The 26953-nt window shown below is 38.9% G+C and overlaps 1 protein-coding gene across 4 annotated transcripts in view; it reads right to left on the bottom strand.

Moving 5' to 3' along the window:
• NNT (nicotinamide nucleotide transhydrogenase) overlaps positions 1 to 26875 on the bottom strand; it is a 47484-nt gene extending 20609 nt beyond the window's left edge. Inside the window, exons 1-17 of one of the 4 annotated variants that reach the window (XM_069776320.1) lie at positions 26770 to 26875; positions 25495 to 25692; positions 18716 to 18945; positions 17352 to 17569; positions 15782 to 15869; positions 15008 to 15096; positions 13168 to 13355; positions 12277 to 12410; positions 10338 to 10529; positions 9033 to 9186; positions 7992 to 8153; positions 7087 to 7197; positions 6170 to 6315; positions 5043 to 5238; positions 4184 to 4417; positions 2081 to 2241; positions 1181 to 1360 (exon numbers count right to left, since the gene is read on the bottom strand). In XM_069776320.1, coding sequence (XP_069632421.1) covers positions 1181 to 1360; positions 2081 to 2241; positions 4184 to 4417; positions 5043 to 5238; positions 6170 to 6315; positions 7087 to 7197; positions 7992 to 8153; positions 9033 to 9186; positions 10338 to 10529; positions 12277 to 12410; positions 13168 to 13355; positions 15008 to 15096; positions 15782 to 15869; positions 17352 to 17569; positions 18716 to 18945; positions 25495 to 25645 — 2634 coding nt within the window. In that variant the 5' untranslated portion in view covers positions 25646 to 25692; positions 26770 to 26875. Of the gene's footprint in view, positions 1 to 1180; positions 1361 to 2080; positions 2242 to 4183; positions 4418 to 5042; positions 5239 to 6169; positions 6316 to 7086; positions 7198 to 7991; positions 8154 to 9032; positions 9187 to 10337; positions 10530 to 12276; positions 12411 to 13167; positions 13356 to 15007; positions 15097 to 15781; positions 15870 to 17351; positions 17570 to 18715; positions 18946 to 25494; positions 25693 to 26373; positions 26389 to 26726 lie in introns of those variants that run through there. The other 3 variants (XM_069776319.1, XM_069776321.1, XM_069776322.1) reach the window with 3 other exon arrangements.
• Positions 26876 to 26953: the final 78 nt, after the last annotated feature.

Below are 26953 nucleotides of genomic sequence, written 5' to 3'. Positions count from 1 at the left end.
AGATCATGTTTTTACCAAGACATAGAAGAAATTGAACTTTAAAGAACATACTTTTCTTAGCTGTATTGCCCATAAGCATCATCTTTCTACTAATATGGACTAAATCGCTGACTGTATACAACTATATAAGTTTATATACAAAAAGATGTCCCATGAGCCACATAATCTGATTTCCTTTTGATAAGGAAATAAAACATGTTCAAGAAAGAAAAAGATTCTTTAAAATTCATGCTTGGGATTGTTCATTTGAACTCACCTCCATGAAGCTGCACAAAAATACTTTATGATTTTCTGAAATGGTTCCTCAAAAGAGATGGAAATGAATAGTACTGGACATTCCTGACATGGTAAAACACCATTTATCAGCAGAGACAAAGTAAAAGACAACAGCCAGGGCTGACCACAGGAAAACATCAGGACAGAACAGCAACAATTATCACAACGCAAGAACACAAAAGCAGATGTGAAACAGAATAACACAACAGAGAATCAGGAGGTTGGCAGCTGTTGCACTGTGAAGTTTTTTAAGTCATTACCTCTCCATCTTTGAAAACAAAAATGAGACAGACACGGGAAAACAAGAGACTTCTGTACAAATGTTCCAGAGAAAAATGAGACCATTACTAATAATGCAATATGATTTACACAGAGTTGAAGCACATTTGCTCTGAGAGACACAGTTATCAGCAATACATTAACGCAAGCCTGCTGCCACCCTGTGGTACTTCACAGTAGCTTCTCTGAAGAAAGTAGCACACTTTCGTGCACGTCAAAAAATAAATTTAAATTACTCTCTAATCGAACTGAACATTTTTTTAAAGGAACTCACTACTTAAAAGTATCTCCTCCTGATAAATTTTAGATTTAGCTTAAATTTAACAACACTGCAGAGTGATATGACTTAAAAAAACCACTGAGCACAAGTAAGCATACCTAATTGAGCCCAGATTCAAACACTCTGCGCCCAAGTAAATGCAAAGGCTTTCCTCAGTTTTGAAGTATGTGTCTCTCCAAACCAAAGAGAGCTGACTGACATCTAGTCCAACAGCTTCAATCAAGAATTTTCTAGTCTGTAAACACCCAGCAGTGTGGTCTTCCAATTGCTTATCTTCCTAGCAAACATATCATATAAGGTTTTTCATTACTTGGAAAACAAGCAGAATTTCTGCTGACTTCTTACCACACACATGATGTAAGAGAGGATGGCCCCAGAGGAGCCAATAAGTGCACCAACAATGGTCAGCAAGTTGTTGTTCAGTAGGAAGCCCTCAGCACACAAAGCCCATCCAGAGTAACTGTTCAGGACAGTAATAACGACAGGCATGTCAGCACCTCCAATAGCTGCTGTTAAAGTGACACCCTGGAAAAGAAAAGAAAATACTTCAGTGTAAGCTACGACTAAGGAGAACATGCAGAGAAGTCAGTCTGCCTGCAGTACTGAAAAATAAATATCAAGTAACTTAACCTATTCAAGCATTTTCTATGTATGAGACATCAAGCTGTGGCCTGAGGATTGGACTTACGATTCTGCCTTTTGAGAGAGGACAGGACAGCACTCCACTGTCCTCATCCTGTGCTTAGTCACGTATTTTTACTCACAAAAATATCCTACCAGCTCCATGGAACTGTTCATACCATTAAAGGATTCACACTAAGCAGTCTTTGCAAGACTCACTTTACACAATGGTAATATGCAGGGCAAATTTTGCAATAGCCGGTGAGTGAGGGGGAAGTTACACATGGGGATAATCTTACAAAGTTATCATGATAACCTGTAGATCCAGTGCTCTTAAGTATTTTAAGGATAAACTTACAAGAAAGTCTTTTAAAATATCGGTTTGTCATATAAAAGGCTCCATTAAGCTGCAAAAAGTTAAGTATATACATACACGCCTGTTCTCTTGAACAGTTCTGGTTTACAGCTAAATTTAGTTAGTCACTCGCTATCTGCTACTGCAAGTTAGCATACAGGCACTATGATGATTGTGACTCAGGATGGTAAAATACAATCATTAAGAGCAAAGCTGAAGAACAAACTGCTTGTTTAATTTGTTTCACCTCCTACAATTCCCCAGCTTACCATTATGGCTGAGAGAGCTGACACAGAACCTAAGCAAGTAATTCCTGTAGTGTAACTAGGATCAATCATGTACGGAACCATTCCACCAACACTGGCAGCCAGCAATCCTGCATTCAATGCATGTCGACCAGGCAAGAGCAGTGGTGCAGAATTCAGGATACCTGCAATCAAATGCATATTCAGAGACTGATAAATACATGCAGGAGAGCCTGTCTCTTGCCTTCTGAGAAGACTGTATACCTCAGCAAAAGAAAATTTTCAAAAAGAAAAAGGGAGGGGCAGAAGATAAAACAAGTTAGTTGAAGCTGAGACCTTGCGCTGACTCAGTATTGCAACACATGCAAACTTACTCTAGATTCTCCAATACTCCTATTCATACTCATTTTAATTCCTAATCTCGCTGAAGTGCTTCAGTATAATCACAAAAGTATCTCCTCCTCTTGAAAAGCCTTTTTTTAAAAAAAAAACAAAAACAAAAAAACACCACAACAAACATACTTTGATTCTGTCCCCCAATCTTTGCACATTGTGTATGATGCTCTGTAATAGGAAGCCTCTAGCTGGAACCTCTTAGTGCAGGTATTATTTCAGTCTCTCAAAAGCTGTGTACTTAGAAAAATATGACTATGCAGATAACCCCAAATATAAAACACTCCTGCTTTCAAATGCTCTAATTTCACTAGCACCCTCAGTCACACAGATTTCCCACAGCTTCCCACATAGGCAGAGACTTGAAAGGAAAATAGGGTTCAGTATCTGTGTGATTCAGTTTAGAAAGACAATTACTATTTATTTTCACCCTAGCCTTTTTTCTTTTTCCAAAAAACATGGCAAAGACTAAAATAATGCAAGTTTATCTGTTACTTTTGGTGTAAGTAATTACTTACCGAGTGTCTCGTTTAAATTTAGCTGAATTCAAGGGAAAGATTGAACTGATGGTTTCAGGACTAGGAGTCAAAGTGTGTAACCTATTACCTCGAGTTCAATAGTATAGACAAGCTTATTATTTCCTATCATGCTGATATGAAAATGCAAGGGGGGGGAACAAAACCAGGACAGTAGCCTGAAACAGGCAGTGAAGTTCACTGGGGACATGCACACAAATCACTGAACAGGTGGAAGGGATAAGATGGAGAAGAGGAAAAAAAAAAACCAAGAAGAAATAAATGAGCAACTACTTAGCAGAAATACATCAGAAATACATACTACTGACAAATCCTTCAAAAGATTATTAGAGAAGACAGCTTTCCATCCATGTCATGCTTCCACCTTCAATGGCTGGTCTCAAACACTGAAGAAAGCAAACAGATGTTTCCCAAAGGAACTACTGCAAAGCTAGTAACAGGATTAGTAATAGGAAGCTCTTAGCCGGAACTTCTTAGTACAGGTATTATCTCAGTCTCTCAAAAGCTGTGTGCTTACAAAACCAAAAATAAATGCAATAAAGAAACCTTCAGGTGTGTAAGAATCAGGAATTAGTGAGTATTTAATTTAGAAGGCATATTTACTAAAACAGTAAGAGGTATGGAGCATGGAGTTTGCACAGCAGGTAAATAGACAGTGAACTGAATGGTTTAAAGTGAGGCAGTCTCAACTGATACTGCAAGCTACCCACCTAAATGAAGCCTGCAATGCCAAGAACAAAATCCCACAAATATTAGCAGTGCCAAGTCCAGCAACACCAGGGTTTCAATTAAAATGTCTGCTCAAGAATATGAAGTTGTGACCATAAAAGTTCAATAAAGTCAATTAGAGAAACAGTGTCAGGCCGTATCTTAACACTAAATCAACACTTATTTCTGGATAAGATGAATTAAGGGAAGCTTACATGACTTCGTAATTAATAGCAGTAGTATGTCCAAGCAGTGAAGACAAACCTTTCATAACTAAACCTGTATACAAATTACACAGAATTAAAAAAAAAAAAGTACACTTATAAGGATTAAACAAACAAATTTTTACCTAATGCAGAACACAAGGTTTCTTTCCAATTACACAGCAGTCTAAAGGCAGGGCTAAACCCTGGGTTTTTTTAAAAAAACAAAAACAAAAAAAAAAACCACCAATTTTTACAAATACTTAGTTCTGAATGGAAGGTCTCACCTTGCAGTTTTCCATAAGCAATAAGAGAGCCACTGAAAGTCACTCCACCAATGTATGTGCCAAGGTATGCCACAACCTTGGTGAGGTTTGCAGCTGGATCAGTAGCGAAATGAGGATATTCAATCATATATTCTGCTACACAGGTGAGCACAGCAGCCAAACCAACCAAACTATGGAAAGCAGCCACTAGCTGAGGCAGATCTGTAATCTGGATGCGTTTAGCAATCGTCAAACCTATTGAGAAATGAAGACAGAAATGAAGTCTTACAAAACACAACCAATCTGTGCAGGTAGAAATTAATGTATCATGGTTCACTGTGCAATGAATACATGCACACACACCTGTTCCAATGGAAAGATTTGTTCTACACTAGAAATTGCTGTGGCATTTCACTAAAAGCTACATAAGTGTATTTTGTGCAATGAGGATATCATGGAAATTAGGGAGAAGATTGAAGCATATCATGTTCTTAGAAGCCCCACTAAATATTAAGAAATTCAACATTTTCTGTGACAAAAGCACAGTGTGAAAAAGGGAATTTGGCAGCATTCAATCAGGAAATGAACAGAAGTATGAAGTTGGGCAAGTTCATTCACCTCTGCATACCAAGTTTCCCCAACAGAGATGATGTGCTCCTGCTTTTCCACCAGTCTCCCCATTCTTTACCACATCCTGATGCATTAATAAAAGCCCTGGGACTTACAATTCTTTGTTGACGTATTTGCAAAATAACATACACAAGCCATAAATGTAAGTTAGTCAATTCACCTGTGAGCTATACAGTATTTGGTGTATATACAGCTTTCATAAATGCATGTATAGAGCATATAGTGTTAGTTTATAGTATCCTACACATACCTATAGTACCACCAAGTGCCATTGCACCTGACATCTGCGCCAACAATTCAGGTGAGGGTTTAAGGCCTCCAAGAGTTGCTGCTAAACCTCCTGCAACACCAATCATACCCAACGCATTTCCAAGTCGAGCTGTTCCTTGTGTGGACAGACCAGCCAGGGCACCAACACAGCATAAGCCTGAGCCCAGATACATGATCTTTAAAATAAGAAAAACATCAATATGCACACATGAAATGGAGACAAACTGCATAATCATTATAAAAATCTTTCTGATCATTATGCAAAAGGGCTGATTTTTCCAGAATGTGTGTAAGTCACAGTTCCTAACTGAAGTCAAAACTCCTGACTGTGAGAAACTGTTGTACAGCCCAATTAAAATGTGATACCTATTAAAACTGTTGCTCCACTTTATGACCTTGGTTTATCTGCACCATGAATGCTAAACTTGAGTCAAGCCAATTTTCGTCATCAGTTCAGAAACAAGTTTTCTTTAGTGCAAACCCAAAGCTATACAGTCCTGTTCATTATTGGAATAGTTTCAGAATTTGCTTACGGCACATCTGAACTCCTGTTTTCAAAAGTATAAAAAAAAACTTAAATAAACTGAGCTGTACATGGCATAAAGGTATGTTTGGACTCACTTTCTCCAAACATAGAAGGCAATACACATTGATTTTTCTTACTATTAAAACAAATGCAAACAAAAGTTTACCATTAGAAGTACTATAGGTACAATCCCTCTCCATCCCTGTGCTGAATCTCATCTCATCCAGATGTCTACCTACTTTAACTGTCATGTCAAGTTGAATTTTCAGAAACATTTAAACTAAAGACTGATTTCTGTAGTTGCTCTAATATTTAAGCTGTCATTTAGGAAAACTGTCCAATAAACAACAAAGTACCTGCTGCTTTACAGGGAAAAAAAAAAACACAAAACCAAAGCTTTTAAAAATTTGCAGATTCAGCATTTGAGGTATGATTGCAAGCTTAATCAACTTCAGAGTGGCCTTGTGGGAATACATAGCTGATAAAAAGACCATGGCTAATTTGCTATTTACTCAGAGTAAGCAGTGAATAAGCATACCACTGTGAACAGTAGGCTAAGAGCCACAAAGTTATCTTCTTACCTGTTCAATATTATAGCCACCGTTGAGAGCAGCTGCATAGCCTCCTACAAATACACCACCAGGAAGCAGGTACAAGTAGTTGTATTCAGGAGGATCTGTGGGACGTTTGAACATATCCAGCATTCTCTGTGTAACTAGAAACCCACCTGGCCAAAGTAAAAGAACAATTTTACAAAATAAAATCTGAAACTAAGCATATGCCAAGCTATAAAAGAAACATTTGCTTAAACCATATTACTACACAAAGTTAGCAACCAACAGCAATAGCACATCTGAAAAGCTAGTAATCTTGAAAACCACCAGGAAACAAAGCTGTAATGAGGGTGAGATCCTGTTGTCTTTTTTAACCTTTGGAGAAAACTCATAAAAGCAGGAGGTCAAAAGCCTGGAGGACTTGCTCTGGCTTCATACTCTACGCTAACTGTAGGATACAGCTTAGTTTGTGACTGTGTCCTTTTCCTTATCTACTCTAGCAAAAAGCAGTATTTATAAGTTACATTGCTCACTTTCTTATCTCTTATTTATGAAGCTGGGACTTCTGAAGGTCAAGCAAGTAGAATTTTGTTCTATGCCACTAGTGTATTTTTCAAGCAGCAAAAGGAATACAAGGACAAATGCAATACCACCCTGGGATATACAGGAAAAGCTATTTCATATAATCAGCACCCAAAGGATACTGTAAAATAAAAATGCACTTTTAAGTGTTTCCCTATACACCACAGAGTGTGGAAACCAGATACAATAACTACTATGAAAATTGGGGTAGGGGGCTGGGAGGGATTTCTTTACTGATGGATGCTCTCAGATCCTATTCCCAGAATAGTATTTCTGGAATCTATACAATTAAAGAGCTAAAAGAAATAAAAGAATTACACAAGTGCTTTAAAGTCCCTCAGGAAAAAACCTAACATTCATACCTGCAATATTGACTGAAGAGATAAAGGCTGAAAGCACTGCTAGGCTTTGAGGAGTGTTTTCAGGGAGATAGTTTCCTCCCATCAATACCAGCCCACCAACTGCAGTTAGTCCTATTTAAAAGAGAAAAAAGTGTTACTGAACCTTAAAACCCTCTGTACCTATAGCAAGTTTCTTTTCAGCTGTCAAACAGATACCAGTCAACTCAAATTTTGAGCCCTACTGTACGCATTACTATTTAAACAAAGACTACCACTTTTTCAGCAACACAAACATGTTTCAAAAGAAAACAAAATTAGTATATGAATATAGTTTTCACATACAGTGCCTCAAGCACACAGTCAGCTTCCAAGTACTTGTTCAACAAAAGAAGCTTTGCTTTTAACAAAGTAGATCACACTCATGACCTGTCACACACATACACACAGAGATATATAAAATCTTATGTAGTTATAGAGTTATGAATCTTACAGGTCACTTAAGAATTTTTTCTGCGCCCCTCCCCCCCCAACACATAGTTTGAGGAGCAGAAAAAAGAACACAGAAAATATGAAAGACAAGTTATTTTCAGGGCAACATTTCGGAGAGATGGGAGGAAAGAAGTGTTCTATGAAAGGAGAGACTGCAGCACTCCAAGTAAAACAAACTTTAAAGCAAAAAGGTTAAGAGTGAAAAATTACTTATAAAGAGTAAAAATACAGAGCACCAGATTTGCCCTTGTTTTGAAAAAACATACTCTCAAAAAGAGTATGTTTCAGGTGTCCTTGCTATTTATGAAACTCAGACATACAAAGTAGTACTAGGCACTCCGGCTTTTTAAAAGGCGTAGACTTCTGTCTGAAGTTTGAGTAAAAGGAGTTGTTCTTACTTCAAATAGAAAGCAAGCAGTTGTGTCACAGCTACTTACCTGAGATAGCATTAGTCACTGACATGAGTGGAGAGTGAAGAGCAGGAGTCACACCCCATACTGTATGGTACCCCACTATTCCAGCTAGGCCAAATGTCGTCACCATTTGTGTGAAAGCTGTATTAGGAGCTACAAGGCCCAGTCCTAACATGCCAGCTAAACCTAGAAGAAAAGCACAGCAAAACTTTTCTGTAACTTTAATGGTTTCTTACATTTAAAATCTGTGCAACAGGAGTCCAGTATTGAGCTAAAAGCAAAATGGAGTTTTGTGCATGGACTTGTTTCAAGAACAGCCGGATCATCTTTGTCAACCCCAAGGCTCTTTCAGTGCTAGTGTTTCTTTTACAATAGAAAATAAAACCATAAATATAATACACACATCTTTGTTATGCATGCACACAAAGCAGCAAAGTTGGGTTTCTACACCAACACTGAATCCTGTCACTCCTGTTCTATAGTAAAAACATAGAAGAGTCACAATCACGTTGAGATACTACTTGGAAGACTCTAAGTGTGCATATGAAGAACAGAGGTTAAAATTAAGAATACTCATTTCATCAATTACTTCATGCAGAAGATTCTGATGCACACACAAACCACATGACAAGAAGAGCCAATATTTATTCATCAAGACAAATGTCCTAATATCAGTACTTCAGTAGATTGTGGACATTTAAATCTCATACATTAAAGTTTGAAGAAAGCAGTAGCATTGAATTGATTCTGCTGCAAAGTATGGGCACAGTCCCTAGCAGGAGTCCTTCAGAATTTTAACTATTTTACTGATAGTTAAATAAAGCCAAACACACATACATGCACACTGTTTGAAATGTTAATACTTTTGGTTAAGCTTCTAAAATTTTATTTTCTCTCTCAAAAGCAATTATTACACTACACTGATTTTGCACTAGGATTCACCAGCCAATCAACTGCTCTCCCAACTAGTTATTAAATTGAACAAGTAAGATGAAGACTCCCTTAGAAGTATTAGTCAAATGAGGAGCACTCTACACCGATTCTCCAACTCTGGAAGTTACCTACCTGCTGTGTATAGAGATGCACTAGTCATAGTTTTTCTAAAAGGTGTAATAGTAGCTGCTTTTTCTGCTTCCAGCTCTGCTACAGTCTTCTGCTTCACAGGGGGTCCTTGAGGAACATTATTTGGTGGAGGTGCTGGGAAAATCACCTTGCCATCCTGACAAGAGATATTTACAGTTATCCCTAACATGGCAGATGCTTTATAGTTAGAGGAGTCTACTCTTCTTAATCCTGCAACTCAGAGAAGTCTTTAACATCCTACAGCCACACCACAGGAACACCTTCCTTTTCTGCATCAGCATAAGTTTGCATGGCTGGATGATCACTACAGCCAGACCAAGTTAACCATACTGGTTCACACATTCTTCAGACAAGATTTAGTATCAGTGTCCAAAAGCACCTGGCACAAACACAGCACAAGGCTTGAAAGCAGAAACCAAAACAAAAAGGTAAAGTTCCTTAACTAGAAAACACTTCTGCAAAAGAAAACAGGGTCTTGAAAATAGCAAAATCTGCTACAGATGTGAACTGTAATCAGAGCCTGCCCAGACCTTAGCTAGGTACCAAGTACGATGTCTCACATTTCTTGCTGTTCTCCAGGCCTCTGGAGGAATAACTGGTGGAGCTGTCAGATCTGAGCTGTACACACCACTTCAGTGGTCTGGAAGAGCTGAAGACAATGCAAGCCTCCTTCAGAGTAGATATCATAAGCGCTATGAAATGTTGGCAACATTATACAACAAAACTCAACAGAAATTAATACCTCTTACCTAAACTGCAAATTATTGTTTCCTAATAGTTGCAGGAGCAGAGCCCATACATGCCCTAAGTTTGTATTTTATTATTTCCTAATAGAGCTTAAAGTACCCTACATATCCTAGTTCCACCAGTTTTTTCTGGAGTTACTCTTACAAGAATAGAAACATACTTATTTAAAAAAAAAAAAAACAAACAATAAAGGAATAATGTTTTTCTGGTCCTGTAGTAATGTTTCAAACACGTTTTAAATAACTACGCTTCTATCACATGAATAAAAAATGCAAATTTAATCATCATCTTATTTTTCAATAGTAGACATTAAGTATTTGTTTAACCATGACAAGACAACAAAAGCAAAGATGTTTCCCTTCAGAAAAAGGGACAGAGGAATAGTCAGCTTAAATACAAACAAAATTGCCCACTACATCCATCAAGCCACATCTGAAGTCTATCGGCACGCAGTATCTTTGAATGCATTTTAAAGAGACAACATTGATAAATTTAAAAGTATGTACTCACAAATTAAGAAGAGAATATTTACTGACTTACCTTCATTACCACAGTTCCTCTAATAACATGATCCAGAGTCCCATAATCAAATTCATCTTTTGGATCAAAGTAGAAGTTTTCTTTGTCAGGGCTAATAGCCTTCAGGAGTTTGATAATATTATTGGAATACAGAGTACTGGCCTGAGTAGCCATTCTGCTAGGCAGGTCTGTGTAGCCAATGTGTGTAACACCCTGAAAAAAATTCAAGTAAAATATTAAGGATTAGTACAATCTCTGAAGTCGCAGCATCTCTTCCAATATATCCTTCTGGAAATATATATCCAAACTGTTTCAGTTATTTCTGTTTTTAACCTCAGCTAAAACTGCTACCTGCAGCTCTAATATTATTAAGTCAGGGAGGATTACTTACAACAGTTACACAGTTCAACATGATCGAACGCAACACCTCAAATGCTATTAGCAACAAGCCTACCCAGAGAGGAAGATGTATTTGTGCAAGAGCTTGTCCTCTCCAAATCCTACCATTCTCTCAGAACTTAGCTTCTTAAAGCAACCAGCTAACATTATCCAGCCAAATGCTTGGCATCTTCTCAGTCCTTCTGGAGGACATGCACTGGAGACAACTTTCTATGACAGAGGAGTGAAGGGAGCTTCCTCAGAGCTAGCTACCTGCACAAATAATACGCCTGGGTTCACATTTATGCAAAGATCTAACATAATATATCCATGCTACTTAAAGAACAAATGTGAGTATACCCAGCTATCAGGGTCTCGACCTTTTAAAGGTATGGGAGGCTGAGGCTGGCATACACTCTTCAAGTTCAAGCAGGCTTGTGTTAAAACACTGCTCCTGCAACTTACAGCTAAGATCCATGCATGCTTCCAGAAACTCTAGCTTCTTAATGCAATGCTCCAGCACACTGCTAATAGTTCTGCACTGCTGCTCTTTTCCGCAGCTCAGTGCCAATACACTACATCCAGGGGTAATACTCTTCTGACTGAAAGCACTCCATGTAAATTCTTCATGCAAGTATCTGCTTATTTCTGTTCTACATACTCTAATTTCAGTTTTTGAGCCATGACATCAAAAGCCCCAGAAAACCACAAAGACAAATACAATGCATGACTCATCATATATACACACAGAGCCCCTCTTATATTAATGACAACCATGCCAACAATATGTCCTACAGGCTTCTCTAATAACAGCATTATGTCTTTACGTTACCAAATAACAACCTTGGAAATCTGCTACTTTAAATCTCATCACCCAAACTTCTGTAACTGCTAGTAGATTTCTCACAAGTACCAAAAATGACATCCAAAAAGCAGAAAACCAAGCTCTCAACTGAGCCAATGAACACTGGAGCAAAACCAAAGTACTTAGTTCAGCCCAGAGCAAAATTGCTTACTTTAATGAACCAATTCATGCTACTCCTAGTTCAGGTTACAAATGGTTTGGATACTTCAGGGCAGACACACTCATGTCGGCAAAGCTAAAGACAAAAACAGCACCCTCCTGAAGCTGAAATTATATTGAGCTAAGCCAGAGACTTTGCACTGAAGTAACGCTGACGTAGTCTGAACATGTTTAGCTTATCTATGACAGGGACTGTTAACCTCCAGTAGTGGAAGGTGATGAGCAAGTCAAAGAAGCTATTGCTACTGCTGCCTCTTTAGGTAGACCAAGAAATAAGACATCAAACCACACCCTTAACTCAGCATTGACAAGTCACTGGACTTGGAAGTTTAAGTAGCAAGAGTTCCATACTTAACAAAAAAAATGAACACTATTCAAAGGTATTTGTTTCTTTAAAAATCTTTAAATTGTTACATGGATGACTAGTGACCAAAAGCAAGTCTAAAAGATTACTTAAACACAAATAGCAAAATCAGCTACTCATTCTCAGCGTACAGTTTACAAAACACAACGAGAATTCATACAAATGGAGAATGATCTACAGATTAAAATGCTCACCTTATGAACATACATTTCTCCAGGCTTTGTAGTCTCAATGTTTCCCCCAGCTTCTGCAGCTAAATCCACGACGACTGAACCCTCCTTCATCAATTCAATCATATCTTTCTTAAACAAGATGGGAGCTTTTTTGCCTGACAAGACAAGGCATAGTAAGTTAAACACAAAATACAGCTTTTTGTCTGTACAGCTCAGGAGATGAGTTCTCCCCCTCTCACTTTCTCTCTCAGGCTTATTTTTGTAAGCAAAATTTTCAAGATATCGGTACCTAGGATGAAATGTCATAGAAGGTTTGTTTATACAGACAGAGAGAAGAGATGCTTGAACATCTTGCTCTCAAGCATATAAAAAAAGGTATGCATGGGCAGTCTACTAAAGATGCTGGCAAGTCCAATTTTGTCCTCAGTAAACTGACAACATCCAATCTTACAATTCAAGTCACAACAACAAAAAAAAAGAGAAACACCACATCATAAGTTATTAAAATACAGATGTTGTGCAACACTAAGCACTAAAACTTAAGCTCTAACTTAATGTTTCAATTACAAAAGACAGTACTGTTTCAATTGAACTTGTTTCAGTGCACAAGCTGGATAGCAGAAGTAGCAGTGATGCAATAAATATGCAAGAGAATTACATATTCTTACTTTATCACTATCTACTCCTTGTCTAATAAGAAAACATGATGATACTGAGTCAATGACTGCTAGTTTGTGAAAACAGAAGTTGTAAAAAAAAGCACACACTTTAAAAACAGGCATTTATCAGGGAAGGGAAAAGGTACATGCTCACACAGACCTAATTCATTAACACCTCTGTTTTCACTGCAGGCACAGCTCCAAAGCATACCAACTTACACATGAAAATTAGCATCTTGCACATAAAACATACCTGGAATAAGAGCTGTAGTGATGATAATATCAACGTCTTGGCACTGCTTGGCAAAGAGTTTCATTTCAGCTTCAATAAATTCTTTGGACATTTCTTTAGCATAACCACCTTGTCCCTCTCCAGATTCCTTTAAGTCCACTTCCAAAGGCTCAGCACCGAGAGACTTGAACTGTTCCAGAGCTGCAGCTCTAGGAAAAGAAAATTGCAGGGGGGAAACAACCACTACTTTAAAAATCAACCATGACTCTTCCGGTCTTTTTAGTAGCAGTCTTCAGACAAGAGATCTAAAATTTATTCTACGATTAAGAAGACAGTAACTAAAGTTCTCAACTTCCTCTATTTAGTGAAAAAAGTAATTGCATCACTAACTTTAGGTCCCTAATGAAGATACTTGGATAAGGAATGAAGGCAACCTACAGCTTCCTGTATACTCAGCAGAGTTGCTCCAGGAAAAGTCTCAAAGCTGGGAGCTTAACTGTTGCCCAACTGTTCACCCATTCCTCTTGTCATGACTAGGTAAATCTACAGCCCAAACTTAGAAGCCTAAGGTGATAAATTCACCTCACCTTATTTATAACCTGTGTGATAAATATACAACCTGTGGCCCTGTCTTTAATTTGTGAAATGGGAAATACAAGTAAGTCTTATTTTCACAGGGAAAAATGGGTTTGGGGGGTAGGGGTGGGGGTGGTGTTTTGTGGTTGGTTGTTTGGGGTTTTTTTACAGTTATTCTGTATATCTGTAATTTATTTTGCATCATGTGATATCACAGTAAATAATGAGACTAAATTTCAGCATTAGGTGAACATTCACAACATGCAGAGAAATTAATGCATTCTTGCACACCAAGATAAAAGTATACAGGATGCTTAAGAAGGGAATTAAAAAAATCTGAAAGGTTTTAGACAGATTTTGATCATGCTTTTATGAGAACAAATTCTTTCCGGTTTGTTTTAAGGGATATGCGGTTTTTCTAACAAGCCAGAGAGATGGTTTTTTCATATTGCACATCATAAATCTGGAGATGTATTCATTTTTATTCTTTCATATTAGATATAACAAAGTAGCACTAGGTGACACTTCTGCATAAAACCAAACATGTATAAGTTATTTTAATGCAAACACAGTATTAAGCACATACAAATCCAATGTAAGGAGGCCATTTAATAGAAAAAAATTTAATCAAGTTCGCAGTCTGTGTAGCTCTAAGTAGAAAAATGTTTGTGCTCTGTAATTTTCCCAGTCTATTGCTCTAAAAAATGGCTACAGCACAAAATAACCCTTCCAAACATAAAGCAGAAACCCAAGGAGAGCAGCAGTTAAAGCAGCTTCAGCTGCAGTTTCTGTTCTTTCATCTTGGGTTTCATAAATAAAATAACTTGATCTCTTTCTCTCCTTCAGCAGATTGAAAGAAGTGTCTCTCCAAAGAGTTCCTAGCTGGCCTCTCTGGGATCAGGAGAGTAGAGGTGAATGAGAGTATGCAGCTATGAACCTGGATCAAAGAAAGCTATAAATGAGGGCATAAAGATATTTCCTTACTATTTTCCCTGTGTCCCCAAGAGGAACAGAGACATGAAATTCTGGATAAAAGCCCTAACTTTCTCATTTTAATAAAGCAATGGTATTTTTATTCATATAGTTCTGAATGATTTAATGAGAAGAACTCTTTGGAAGGTTTGGCTGTTTTGAGGTATAAAAAAATGGAGTAATAATGATGGAATAAAAATGGTAGGAAAGGAATTGTGATTCAGTACAGTACAAGTGCTTTCACTGTAATACAGTCACAACTACTTAACCTTAAAATAATTTCAGATGGATACTAACATTTTCACACACCTACCTAGTGTCAAATCCACGAACCACCGCACCCATCGATTTAGCTGCTCCTGCAGAAGCCAGGCCAGCAACTCCTCCTCCGATGATCAAGACCTAGAATGATACCATCATAATGATTGGAGCATAAACTAAAACTAGAGCTGGTTAGAAAAGCAGCAGCATTGTACTGCTTTCACAACTGCAGATATGTCTCATTAACCAGCCATTTAAACAAGCTACCTTTGGACACAGAACCCAAAATGACTGCTGCCCCATAAATCCAACAGTTTAAAAGCTTCATTTCACTTATGTGAGAGCCAACTCATCTGTAGCTAACAGTTTATGTAAGCAGGTACAGGTTTCTCATCTTTTTTTTTTTTCCCTCCCCTAATTCTGCTTTCATTTGTCTTCAACCCAATCCATCTACAATTCCAATCAAGCAATCCTTTATATTGCAGCCTTCAATGCACCAGAAATCGCAACATCTTTGACTTTTTTTAACTGCCCCCTTGCTTTTTCCCCATCTAGAAAAAAAAAAATAATCCCTCCATGTATAGCTAGTTGTTGTTTAAAACTAAGCAAACTTAAATAAAATTCAAATTATTCTATTATTCCCCAGAAAAACAACACTACAGGTAGTGAACAAAAATTAGTATGGGAATAACTATAGGGATTTCTAAAGTCTCTAGAACTAGCCCCAAGGCAGGAGAAAAGCCTTTTAACACAGTTTCAGCAGTGGTTAGTTGCGCTCAGGAACTCACATAGTCTGCTTCCACAGTATCTGTTCAATTGCACGTACCTTTGCTGGGGGAACTTTACCAGCAGCTGTGATCTGACCCGTGAAAAATCGACCAAAGTGATTTGCTGCCAGTACTACAGCCTTGTAACTGTCAATAAAGGATAAACATGTATCAGTATTTTCCCAGTCTCAGTACAATTCCATTCATGACAGCAATCAAAAGTATGAATATTTGACCACAGCATGAACAGAATAAAGCAAGTTTAATATTTTACTATTGAGCACAGGTTTAAGAGTCTTCATTCATATTTCTTGCTTTTTTTAAATCATGGAATGCATTTTCAGACAGAATTTCTGGACTGCAATATACTGCACGTCCACAACTATTCACTCTTTCAAAATAAAATTTTACCTGAACAATAAACAAACTTGCCAAAAGTTAACTTTGTGGTCTTTGAAGCTACCTTCAAAAGCTGTAACCTGAGACTTGTCAGGGAAGGAAACATGAACAAGCAATTGCAAAACCCAGCGTAGTTTTGCAGTAAGATCACTTAGACAAGCAATAACACATTTTAAAAGGACACTCTGACCCTAACTCTGCAGAGCTATATGGCTTAGGGCAAATAGCTTAACCTTCCTACTTCTTTTGCCCCATCTGCTTTGTAGCCATCCAAGAATGGGTGGCTGGAAGCCAAGTTAACATCAGTAGAGTTATCTGAAAAAGCAGATTAGTGTGTAATTAAGTCTTTTCTTAACAACAGTGCACATTTTCTTGCATTTTTACTAACAGTGTTGTGGTTCAACAGTCTCGTTCCACTCTCTTTCCTATCTCTAGCAGGGATATACAGAGGTCTGTACGCCATATAATTAGTTCTAATTTGGAATACAGCTTGTAGATTTTATAGCTTCAAATATATTATGAATTTCTATATTTAAGTAAAATTACACAGAACAAAAACACAGAGAAGTAACCAAACATGTACATGGATGTATACTGCTGGTGTCCACAAAAATGTGGCAGCCTTCTCCAAGGCTTATTATGCCTCACAGACATCATCCAAGTAAAGAGTCAAAAATAAAAAACAAAAAGCAATAAAGAACGTAATAATAGAAGTCAGCTTGACAACAACAACATTTTAATTCACTACAATACCTACAATATCAATCGCAAAGCATGAAGATGTCAGAGTATTTGGTCTTTTGTTCGTAACTGCCATGGTAATTGCATCCATACTGAGTGCTGTTTGGGTTAGTTAGCTCCCAACAACATCAGATCCCAATGACAGACAATCTGTGTTCAAGCTGCCTTAAGGATATCTTTGAGCCTGCTCTGATCTAGTTCAGATGAAAAAGGCACTAGACAAAGAAATCCAGGAATTAGACGAACCGCCTTCAATTTTGTTTATTTATTTATTCTTTTAAAAGCCTTGCTCTGATCTGCTGTAAAGGTGACTATAAGAAACTGAAGTAGTTTGGCACTTCCAACAGTGTCATCATGCTTGAAACAGATGTATGAAAATAGAGATGCAGAACTGTTTTAGATATACCTAATATCAAAGCACATAGCTTTTAATCCAGCTATACTTACTCGAGCTAGAAAGAAAAAAAAAAAGAAAAGTAAGATTCATACCCAGCAATGTTGGCCATGGAGCTAAGTGCATCATATCCCTGAGCAATGGTGACCCGTGGAACCTGATCCATAGCCAAGACAGTAGTTTTTTTTTCTGCAAGTTTTTTCAGGAGGTCTGGATTTTGTGCTGGGTAGATAAAACTAACCAGGGTAGCCGCTGTCTTAAAAAGATCTGCCTCATGTACACCCAGAGCCGAGTTATATATAGGAGCCCTCACCTGAAGAAAGAGAGAAGTTTCCAAATCAATCAGAGGAAATAAATCAGACAGACTCCACTTCCCTTCTCCCAGCTTGCAGTCTGTCCATTCCCATCCACAAAGTACACAAGGAAGGAAGTATATCAAAGGCTGTTTACACAACTGAACTGAGTAACTGCACTACTTAACTGCAATCCATATATTAGAATTAGGTCTAGGCGGATCGGTGACAGGGCAGTAATAGCAAGCACACACCTTCAGAAAGATCTGATGGCCTCTAACCAGCAGTTACTGGCTTTTATGACAGACAGCTGCCCCAAAACCCACCATTTTTAAGCAAAACGATTACTGAACAGATGTGCCAATTAGGCTCTACAGGCTAAGAATCACTAATTAGGTTGTGATGCACCATTACATACAGGGAATTTCAAGCAGAAACTCAACTCGATCTGTATTCACTTCTTTGAGTTTCTCACTTTTCTTCAAAAAGAAACCTACTTAAAAGGGTTGTTCACAAACTAGCTCACAGAAATTCTGTGTTCCATCCTGACAGGATAACTTCAAATACAGGAGTTAACGTAAGCCTCAACATCAAGTTTAACAACTTTTTCTTTTTTCTTTCAGAACTCTGCATAACCTAATACCTCTCAAGCAACTTCACTTTTAGCAGTCTTCCCAGATCAACTACAACTCATCTAGTTACAAATACTTTTGAAACACACTGTTGCTGTGGAGTTGTCGGCTGTTTGATTGAGAAAAAGTTAGAAACTTTCATCTTCAAAATTCCAAGCAACTCTCTCCAAAGAGTAACTTGAGTTGCATGTTACTAATTCTGGAGTGAAAGTTTCTTAGAGCAGGTATCTCATCTGATCAGAGTCCAGAACTAGTCTACCTCACTCTAGAAAACACAACTCCTCCAAGGTAGTAAAAAACTTGATAAGAAGTTACCCTCAATTTTTTCCAGTGCTGCCATTTACTAGTTTATTACTGGAGGTACACACCTGAGCTATTAAAAAAAAAAAAAAAGACTAAAATTGAATCAGAACTTAGAATGGAAAATATTTAAAGAAGCTTACTTACTGAACTTTCAGCAAACTGTTACAGAAAAATTACCTATAGGTTTCTCCAAAAAGAATGTAACAGGAAATATATTAATAAAGCAATTACTTTGACAATCAAATCAGAAGCCAGGACTTCCTTGGTCCCCTGGATCTTTGCTCCAACTTCTCTGTAATGGTCATCAGAAAATTTGGAAGCTTCTCCAGCACCAGATTCCACCACAACATTGAAGCCTTGTTTAATCAAGGCTTGAACTCCAGCCGGTGATAGAGCCACTCTCTTCTCATTCTCAAATATCTCCTTGGGGACACCTACAGTCAGCTGTTTATAAGGAATTCCTGTAAGAGTGGCAGATAAGGCAGAATTAGTTGCACTAAAGATTAATTAATTTATATTAATGGCACTCTTCAGCGTTTTACAGACACGTGCAGACTTGTCACACTTCACAATTCTCCCTCCAAAGGGAAGAGGAAGCAGAATGGTATTTTCCAGCAGTGTAGTTTATACTTCCTTGATTACACCATCTTGCTAGAGATCCCTTTCCTCTCAGGAATCAGCAGGTCAGCGCAATCAGCCACAGAGGCAGTAACAAGTGTTTGGTGCAGTTCACACCCATCTGAATTTATACAGTTCTGATTGTGTAACCAGCATTCTGATTTATATAATACATGGTGTTCTGGTGATAACACATTCTACCTGGGGTAAGAAGAATTTAAATGCATCTCTAGTCACTTCAACTTTATTGTGAAGAAATAAACAAATGAGCCTGAACAGCTGAACTGCATTTTAACCGAACATGTTTTTTAATGTCTATCAAATTACAGTTGTCTTAGATCACTATTAATGACGTACCACAAAAGTACATTGAAAGGCACAACTACATCGATAAGGTAGTCTAAGAGTTGCTACAGAAATTAAAAATGTGAATTCAGGAGTAGCTGAAGAATAACAGAATACCCATCGACTAGTTTGTTCAATTATACTCATCTTCAGTGTCTTCTCCTTAACTTCTTCAAAGCTCTACTAAATAACATCAGGAAATGGCTGAAGCTGCAATTCATTCATTTTAGCTTAAAGTTTCAAATTACAAAGATCTAACTTCATTCATGTACAATTTGTGGGCTTCCAGTCTAATATCTGAGAGCTAAACTTCTCTGATCCAATCAATACATTTATTTATAAATACACAGACTCAAGCAGAATAATTGCGTATCAAACTACCACAATGCTTCAATTACACTAGACAGCATGCAGTCCAGCACACAGGCACAGTTCTGCACCAGCTTTCACTGATGTCTATCCAAAATTTAAACCTGGATTGTCACATTTATACATGAGACACTTACACCACATATATATTAATGAAATATAACTTGAGCAGCCTTAGCAGTCACTCATATTAAAGATCAAGCAACCAAAAAAAAAAACCCCCAACACAACCAAGCAAAAAATAAGGGGGAGGGGGAAATGGAGGCCGAAAGGCTTGTTTTAAATTACAAATCTGCTTTTAATTTGGCCACAAATACTATGTATTGTGCTACAAAAATTGTACTACACTAGTAATGTGTCACAGATTTTAGGAATGCCTCCTTTTCACATTTTTTTCCTGTTTGTTTTTTAAGATGGAAACAAGCAAAACAAAGCCAAAAACATACCACACTATAAAAGCTTTGAGGAACTGAATTATTTTAATATTTTTAAGTCTAAATCTATCTGTGAGGTAAAACTGGGACTATAAGGTGCTTAAAGTTGAACATCTGAAAATGTTTTAGGTTAACACCTTTCAAGACACTATCAACTTATAATTCTGAAAATACAATGCGACTTGCTAAAAGCAGCTACTTGTCAGTCTTCTAACCCACTAAAAAAAAAATAAAAAATGATTGAACACATCCAGCAATAAGACAGAATAAAAGATCACCGGGCAAAGAAGGGCATTACTCCTAACTATTTTTACCTTCCTTTTTTATTTATTTTAGCTCTCTCTTTGAAATTAAACTAGTAAAATAGTAACAGATAATTTGAAGACACAACTATTTTGGTATTTTTATACATTGGAGAACATTTAAAATTCTTTAGATTACAAGATAAAAATCAAATTTAATACAACATGCTTTAAAGGAACATGAAGTCACAACAGGAGCAAGAATGCACATCTAGAACAACAGACCCACAAAGGTAACAATGCTTTGCAAAGATGCTTCATCAGCATACACCACATCCAAACATCACCGTGCAACTCAGGGCATCCCTATCACAGCAGCACTAACCACTTGAAAGCTACAGTAACTTGCTGTCACTTACTACAAATTGCCCTTGTCATTTGAAGAGAACTTTCTCCTCATCTCTTCTCCTAATTACTATACAATGAAGTCCTGCTTCTGATTTTACTAAATCAGCTCAGTGGAAATGAGCTTTCTGGTCTTTAAGAAGAAGAAGAAATGAAACCTAGAAGATTGAAATTTGTTAGAATAACAGAGACCGATCATAACTTCCAAAAGCAAGTAGCTCTAGGATAGAAGGCAAAAAGCTTTTCAAAAAGCATTGAGAAAATAAGAACTGGAGTGCTGCTGTCCCTTTCCCTTTTTGGAAGTTCTTGCCACAACAGAAATGCAGAGGAATGAAGGAATAAATTATAGCATACAGGGAATAGAAGGATGCCTGCAAATTTAAAGACACAGAGACACCTCACTAAAGCTTATACAATTCTCAAGCCAAAAATTTTTTTTTTTTTTTTAGCTCCTAAGGCTCAAATGACAATTGATGCTTCTGATTTCTTTTTGTTCAGTTGCTTTTGTGTAGGGTACCAGAGTAGAAGAGTAAATGGCTAGGAGAGATGGGACAGGAATATGCTACATGCCAAATGTGTTTCCTCATTTCTTTCTTTCACATTGTTACATCTTGCATGCAATAAAAATAAGTAAAACTTTTTCAGATAGAAAGTATTTGCACCTTATTTAGTAAGCAGAATGATCAGAGACCAATACTGAGGACTATGACCTCCTCCTATGCTTCCGGAAATCAAATCCAAGATAAACATTCAACAAGTCTCATCTGCCCCTCACCTTCTTTTCTCCTCTGTGGCACTATCAAATTTCTAGCAAGCAGCGAGTATAAAATCAAATGAATCAGAAGCAAAGAGATGTCAGTTTTCCAGTCTTTAGCTATAGAAGGTATAGGACATTTTTCAAGCAGACTTCCCTGAGCTATCACATCATTCAGCACCAAAATGGAGCAGATGTCTACAACTGCAAAGCAAAGATCTATGTTAAACATTCAGGACAGAGTACGGTAAGTAATATGTTTGAAGGAAGCTATACTATGAACACAGATTTGGTTTGTTGAACTCAGCAATTTCATCAAAGTCATTAGTTTTGAAATGCTGAAATCTAGAATTATAAACTTAGGATCTTGATTTAGATTTTATTTTGAGAAATCGTATCTGCTACCCTTGCCACGGGTTTCAAACTGCCTAAGAGTGTGAAGCTTCCAAGTTGCCTTTCTAAGCCTCCACATCAGATAATCTCTTGAAGAACTGCCTTGAGTACGTTTTAGGAACTAACTTACTGCTTTATGACATCAAGAACATTTTCCAAAAACAGACCCATATACACATACCTTAAGCACCTTTGAGACACATGAAGGTTTTGAATGTGTTGTTGGTTGAGTAGGAGATACACAGTACTTTTTTTGATACAAAGAATCAACACCAAAAGGATTCTGCCACTATCAAAAGTGGAATCATAAAATTTCACAGGCCTTAGAATCGTAATATGCAATGTACATAAATTAGAATTTAGGAAAACTAGTAAGAAGCCGCTCTTTCTCATCCCCTTAACATAATCTCAACTGTGTATGAGGACGTATTCAAAGCACAGTCTCAAACTTCAAGTAAACAAAATAAGTAGGTAGTGTACATCTGCAAGCTTCAGAAATCAAACAATTAAAAGTAACTATAAAAGTGATTTTCTCCATTCAACTTCCATCTACAAACTGAGAGTTTAAAGAAGATCCTAAGTTAAAACTATCAAAAGAACTCAGAACATTGTATGTAGAGAAATAGAGAAAAATACAGGTTTTTATCTCCTTAACCTGATTTCAGAAAGTAGTCTGTAGCAAGATAGTATCAACAAACACTAGAGACTAACTTAGAGAAAAGAGAAGTTTTGACTATATGCCACCTGTTCTGGGATGGGAAAAGAGAATACATAATCTGCCTAATTTCTAAGTGACTCTAGCATCAGCTTTAAACAAACTATCTCACCTGTTCTGAAGATGAAGACATATTCCGAAGAACAGCAATATGATGTTGGCAAAAAGAAAAGAAAAAAAAATGGTACAGAAGATTAAACAAACACCCGATCCCCCTTCTTAGACAAGCAAGGAGATACAAAAAACCCAAGGAAATTAAAGGAGAATGTCTATGTTATATAAATAACGTACAGCTTATCTAGAGAATTAATTGACAACAAACTGTTACAGGTTTAAAAGTTCTGCAAGATTCAGAAAAAAAACCCAGGAGATTTTAAGAAGCATCATCAAAATAAAAAGGACATTAAAAATCCCACAATGGAGAGGGGTAAAAGTCACAAAGCTGTAGGACAAACCACTCTGGAAGTATACTGGAAACCTCAGAGTCGGTCACTCTGTAACCACGTTTCCAAGGGCTTGGGAAAGTTTTGCATCTGTTTCTGAAGCATCTGGTGCTAGCAACCATTTGAGACAGGTTACTTGTTTATTCCTGTATGAAAATTCTTATGCTTCTAAGAAACAAAGAAAATAGCAGCAAAATAAATACTAGTAAGAAAGGTATCCATCCTCCAAGTTCACTTCTCAACTGACGCCAAATCTCTTCACTCCTAAAGCAGCTGTCACTCTTGTACACAACATATCCTGGACTAAATGAAAGCTAATCTGAGAGAACAGAAGTAGTAACTACAGGCTTCAGAAGAATTACTGTGACACCAGTCTTTTCAGAAAACTTAGTATGACAGTGATTTTACCAAGTGTCACTATAATCAAAGATAATTTCTAAAAGTAAGAATAAAATGTAGTTATTTTATATGCTGTTAAATTTTTATTCAAGAGCACTTAAAAAGTATACGTAAGCAATAGTACTGCTGCTAATTTGTCATTCAATGGCTGTTTTATCCTTGATTTGTCCTCTACTGAATGGCAAATCTCATGTTACCAAAATGAAGGACAGCTTAATTATCAACCAAAAGACTTATCAAACTTATAATTCTCAGCATTAAATAACTGCATTGCATGAATACTACTTGCCCTTAAATAAGGGCTTCCACACAATAGAGCTGAAGGGACAGTACCGAACGGTTAAACACATGACACTAATCAGAATTCTCTGTCCTTGTGGAAAAATTTCTGACAAGTGATTCATAAAAACAAGAAAATTCACACACACACAGATGAGCATACTGATTTCAGTAAAACTGTAGAGATCTTTCAGTTTCATGATCAAATTTGCGGTCAAAGTCAAATACAAAGATTGATTCCGAACTCAAACAACAAGGGCACTTACCTGGGACATTTGAGAAAGAACTTTGAACCTAGTTTCCTACGTCCCAGGTTAACACTCCCAACCAAGGGACAATTTGCCATATCAAGACAGACAGATTCTCCCTCATTCAGATACTTAATATGGAAAAAAAAAATATATTTGGAGCATGACAAATCTGTCAGTCAAAGCAAAGAAACTCAGGTTTCACCATGCAACTGCGGTAAAAAGCCATGCAATATACATCATCAGGAGCCCTCAGAGTAAAGAAATTCCTCCTCTCATCACATTTCTTCAGAAGCTCCAAAACACTGGATCACTGACTTGAAAGGACCCCGAAACGTACCAGCCACTGTCAGTACTGCCAGAAATTGCATACAACAAAGGCTTCTCAGAGTTATACAGCCTAAACTTATGTCCTGTGTTTTCACAGCCAGACACTTCTGTTCACAAACAGCTCTACTTTTCTAATACTAATGCAGCTACATACTGTGTATATTTGGAAGAACCGAACATCATGTGTATGATCAGTCTAACTCTCCACATTAATCTGTCACAGACAGAGAAGGCCCTAGATCTGCCCTGAAGTAGAATCTCTAAATCCCTTCAGGGAGACATGACCCATGCAGGATAATGAGCAAAAATATCATTAAACCAGTTTTATACATTCTCCAGTCTTCTAGTTGTCAGGCTACACACACCATAGGATAGAGCAAAAAGATGTCAAGTTCTGATTTTCATACAGCAGGCTCACATCATAAACTGGAACCAAGGATGCCCCCATTCCCCCCCCCCCTTTTTTTTCCTGAAAATACCTGAACCTGTCCATTATCTGCACTAAAATGTAATTATCGCAAATATACCAACAACACATGAAGCTGCGTATCTGAAGTTCTTCAGGGTGGTACAACATAAGAGTTTCCTGAACAAATTTAAGAGATTTTTTTAGATGGGATAATTACATCTACATACAGTCATGCTTGCAAATGCCCTCTTTGTGAGGGCTGTATCTTCCCCTGCACGCACACAGAGCTGCACTACCAATACTCATGGGAAACTGAGGCTTTTAACTAAGAAAAGCCTTTTTTTAAATACTTTTCTCAAGCAAGGTGTCAGCAGGAGCTCTGACCCCCTACCCACTAAAAACTATTTGGATCCAAAGTATTCATAATAGACACAAACATCTTCTGCATAAGCCCTTTAAAACCAGTGTAAAATTGTACTGCAAGTGACTGACTCACGTATGCTGCTGGCATGATTTGAAAGTGTTCTTTTTAAGACTTTTCTGCACTAATGCATATCTGAAAGAAAAATTCAAGTTATCTTCATGTTTTAAAATAAAAGATTATTTACAACAGTTTACTCAATTTACCTGGCTTTGGAGCTGCCTGAGATGTGAGCATCTGGTGGGTTCTAAACATTCGCAAACACGGCATCTTTGCAGAATGCACCTTAGGTGGTAACACATTGCCAAACACAGGAGTTGAGCACCCACTAACAGCAATACGCAGAAGGCTTGCCATTTTGCCCAGACCTCACAGCAGACCCCTTGCCACGAGTGGAATCCCTGCTGCACATGTAAAAACAAAACAAGAATTATTAATGATGCTAGACAGAAGGTATGTAAACTCGGCAGCTTAAGTCCGGCCAACTGCCAGTAGCCATGAGATGATCATTTCTCCCCGCCTTTTCTTTCTGGTAAAAAAACCAAAATCAACTTTGATTTCAAACTGCGACAACTATCAAACTAAAGTAACAACCCCATGGGAGGCCTGACATTTCAAGCTGACCTCGAGATCGTATTTCTGTCACTCATGGCCGTATTCTCTTCACACCCTTGCTCTAAACAAGCAACTCTGACACGTGAAAACCTCCTGCGCCCCAAGGAACCGGACAAACAATTCCAGCCCCTGCCAGAGCTCCCGAAGCAGTTACCCTGAGGGGGACAGCAGCTTACAGGCGCTCAGGAGACATACCGAAGCAGGCACTCAGCGCGGGACAAGCGGGGCAGCGGGCAGGCTGGCCGGGCCGCCCCTCGCTAGCAGGCGGCTACCGGCGGAGGGAAAGGCTCTTCGCCCGAGACCCCGCCGTCCGCCGGGCTCCAACGGGCCGCGCCGTCCCGCCTCGTCCCGTCCCGTCCCGCCTGGCCTGACGGCGGCGGCCCGCCGCTCCCCGCCCGCCCGGCCCACAAGGCAGCGGCCCCGTTTCGCTGCCGCCGCTATTTTTAGCCCACGGCCACCGACCGACTGACCTTGGGCAGGCAGCTCGCCCTCCGGCGCCCGGGCCCGCCGCCCGCCGCCACCCCCCGCCGCCACAACGGCTCGGCGGCCGCCGCGCCCGCCCGGGTGGAAGCCCGCAGCCGCCACCTCTCCGCTCCCCGCCTGGGAGCGCTGCCGGGGGCCCCTTCCCGCGCCGCCTGCCTCCTCCACACGTCCTTCCTTCCTCCCTCCCACACGTCCGTCCGTCCGTCCGTCCGTCCTTCCTCCCGCCCTTCCTTCCCGCCGCTCCCGGGCGCTGCGAGAGCGGGACACCGCAGCCTTCCCCTCCGCAACAGCCGCCCCCCGCCCGCGCCGGGCACAGCCCCCCTCGGCCTACCGCACCCACCAGCCGCGCCGCCGGCGCCGGCCCCGCCGCGGCACTGACCGACCTTGGGGCGAGGCGGCGCCGTAGTCCCGTCCCCGGCGCGGCGCGGGGCGGGGCGGGGCGGGGGGGGGCGGAGCGGGCCGGGCCTGCCCGCCAACCCGGAAGGAGTGGAAGGGACGGCGGAGGTCGGAGCTGTCGGGTCACGCGGCGTCCCCGTCTCCGAGCTGGAAGGGGGCGGCGGGGGCGGG

The sequence above is a fragment of the Haliaeetus albicilla genome, chromosome Z (genome assembly GCF_947461875.1).
Source record: "Haliaeetus albicilla chromosome Z, bHalAlb1.1, whole genome shotgun sequence".
Lineage (NCBI taxonomy): Eukaryota > Metazoa > Chordata > Aves > Accipitriformes > Accipitridae > Haliaeetus > Haliaeetus albicilla.
The sequence above is the reverse complement of the archived record's forward strand: the minus strand, read 5'-3'. Positions and strand labels throughout refer to the sequence as shown.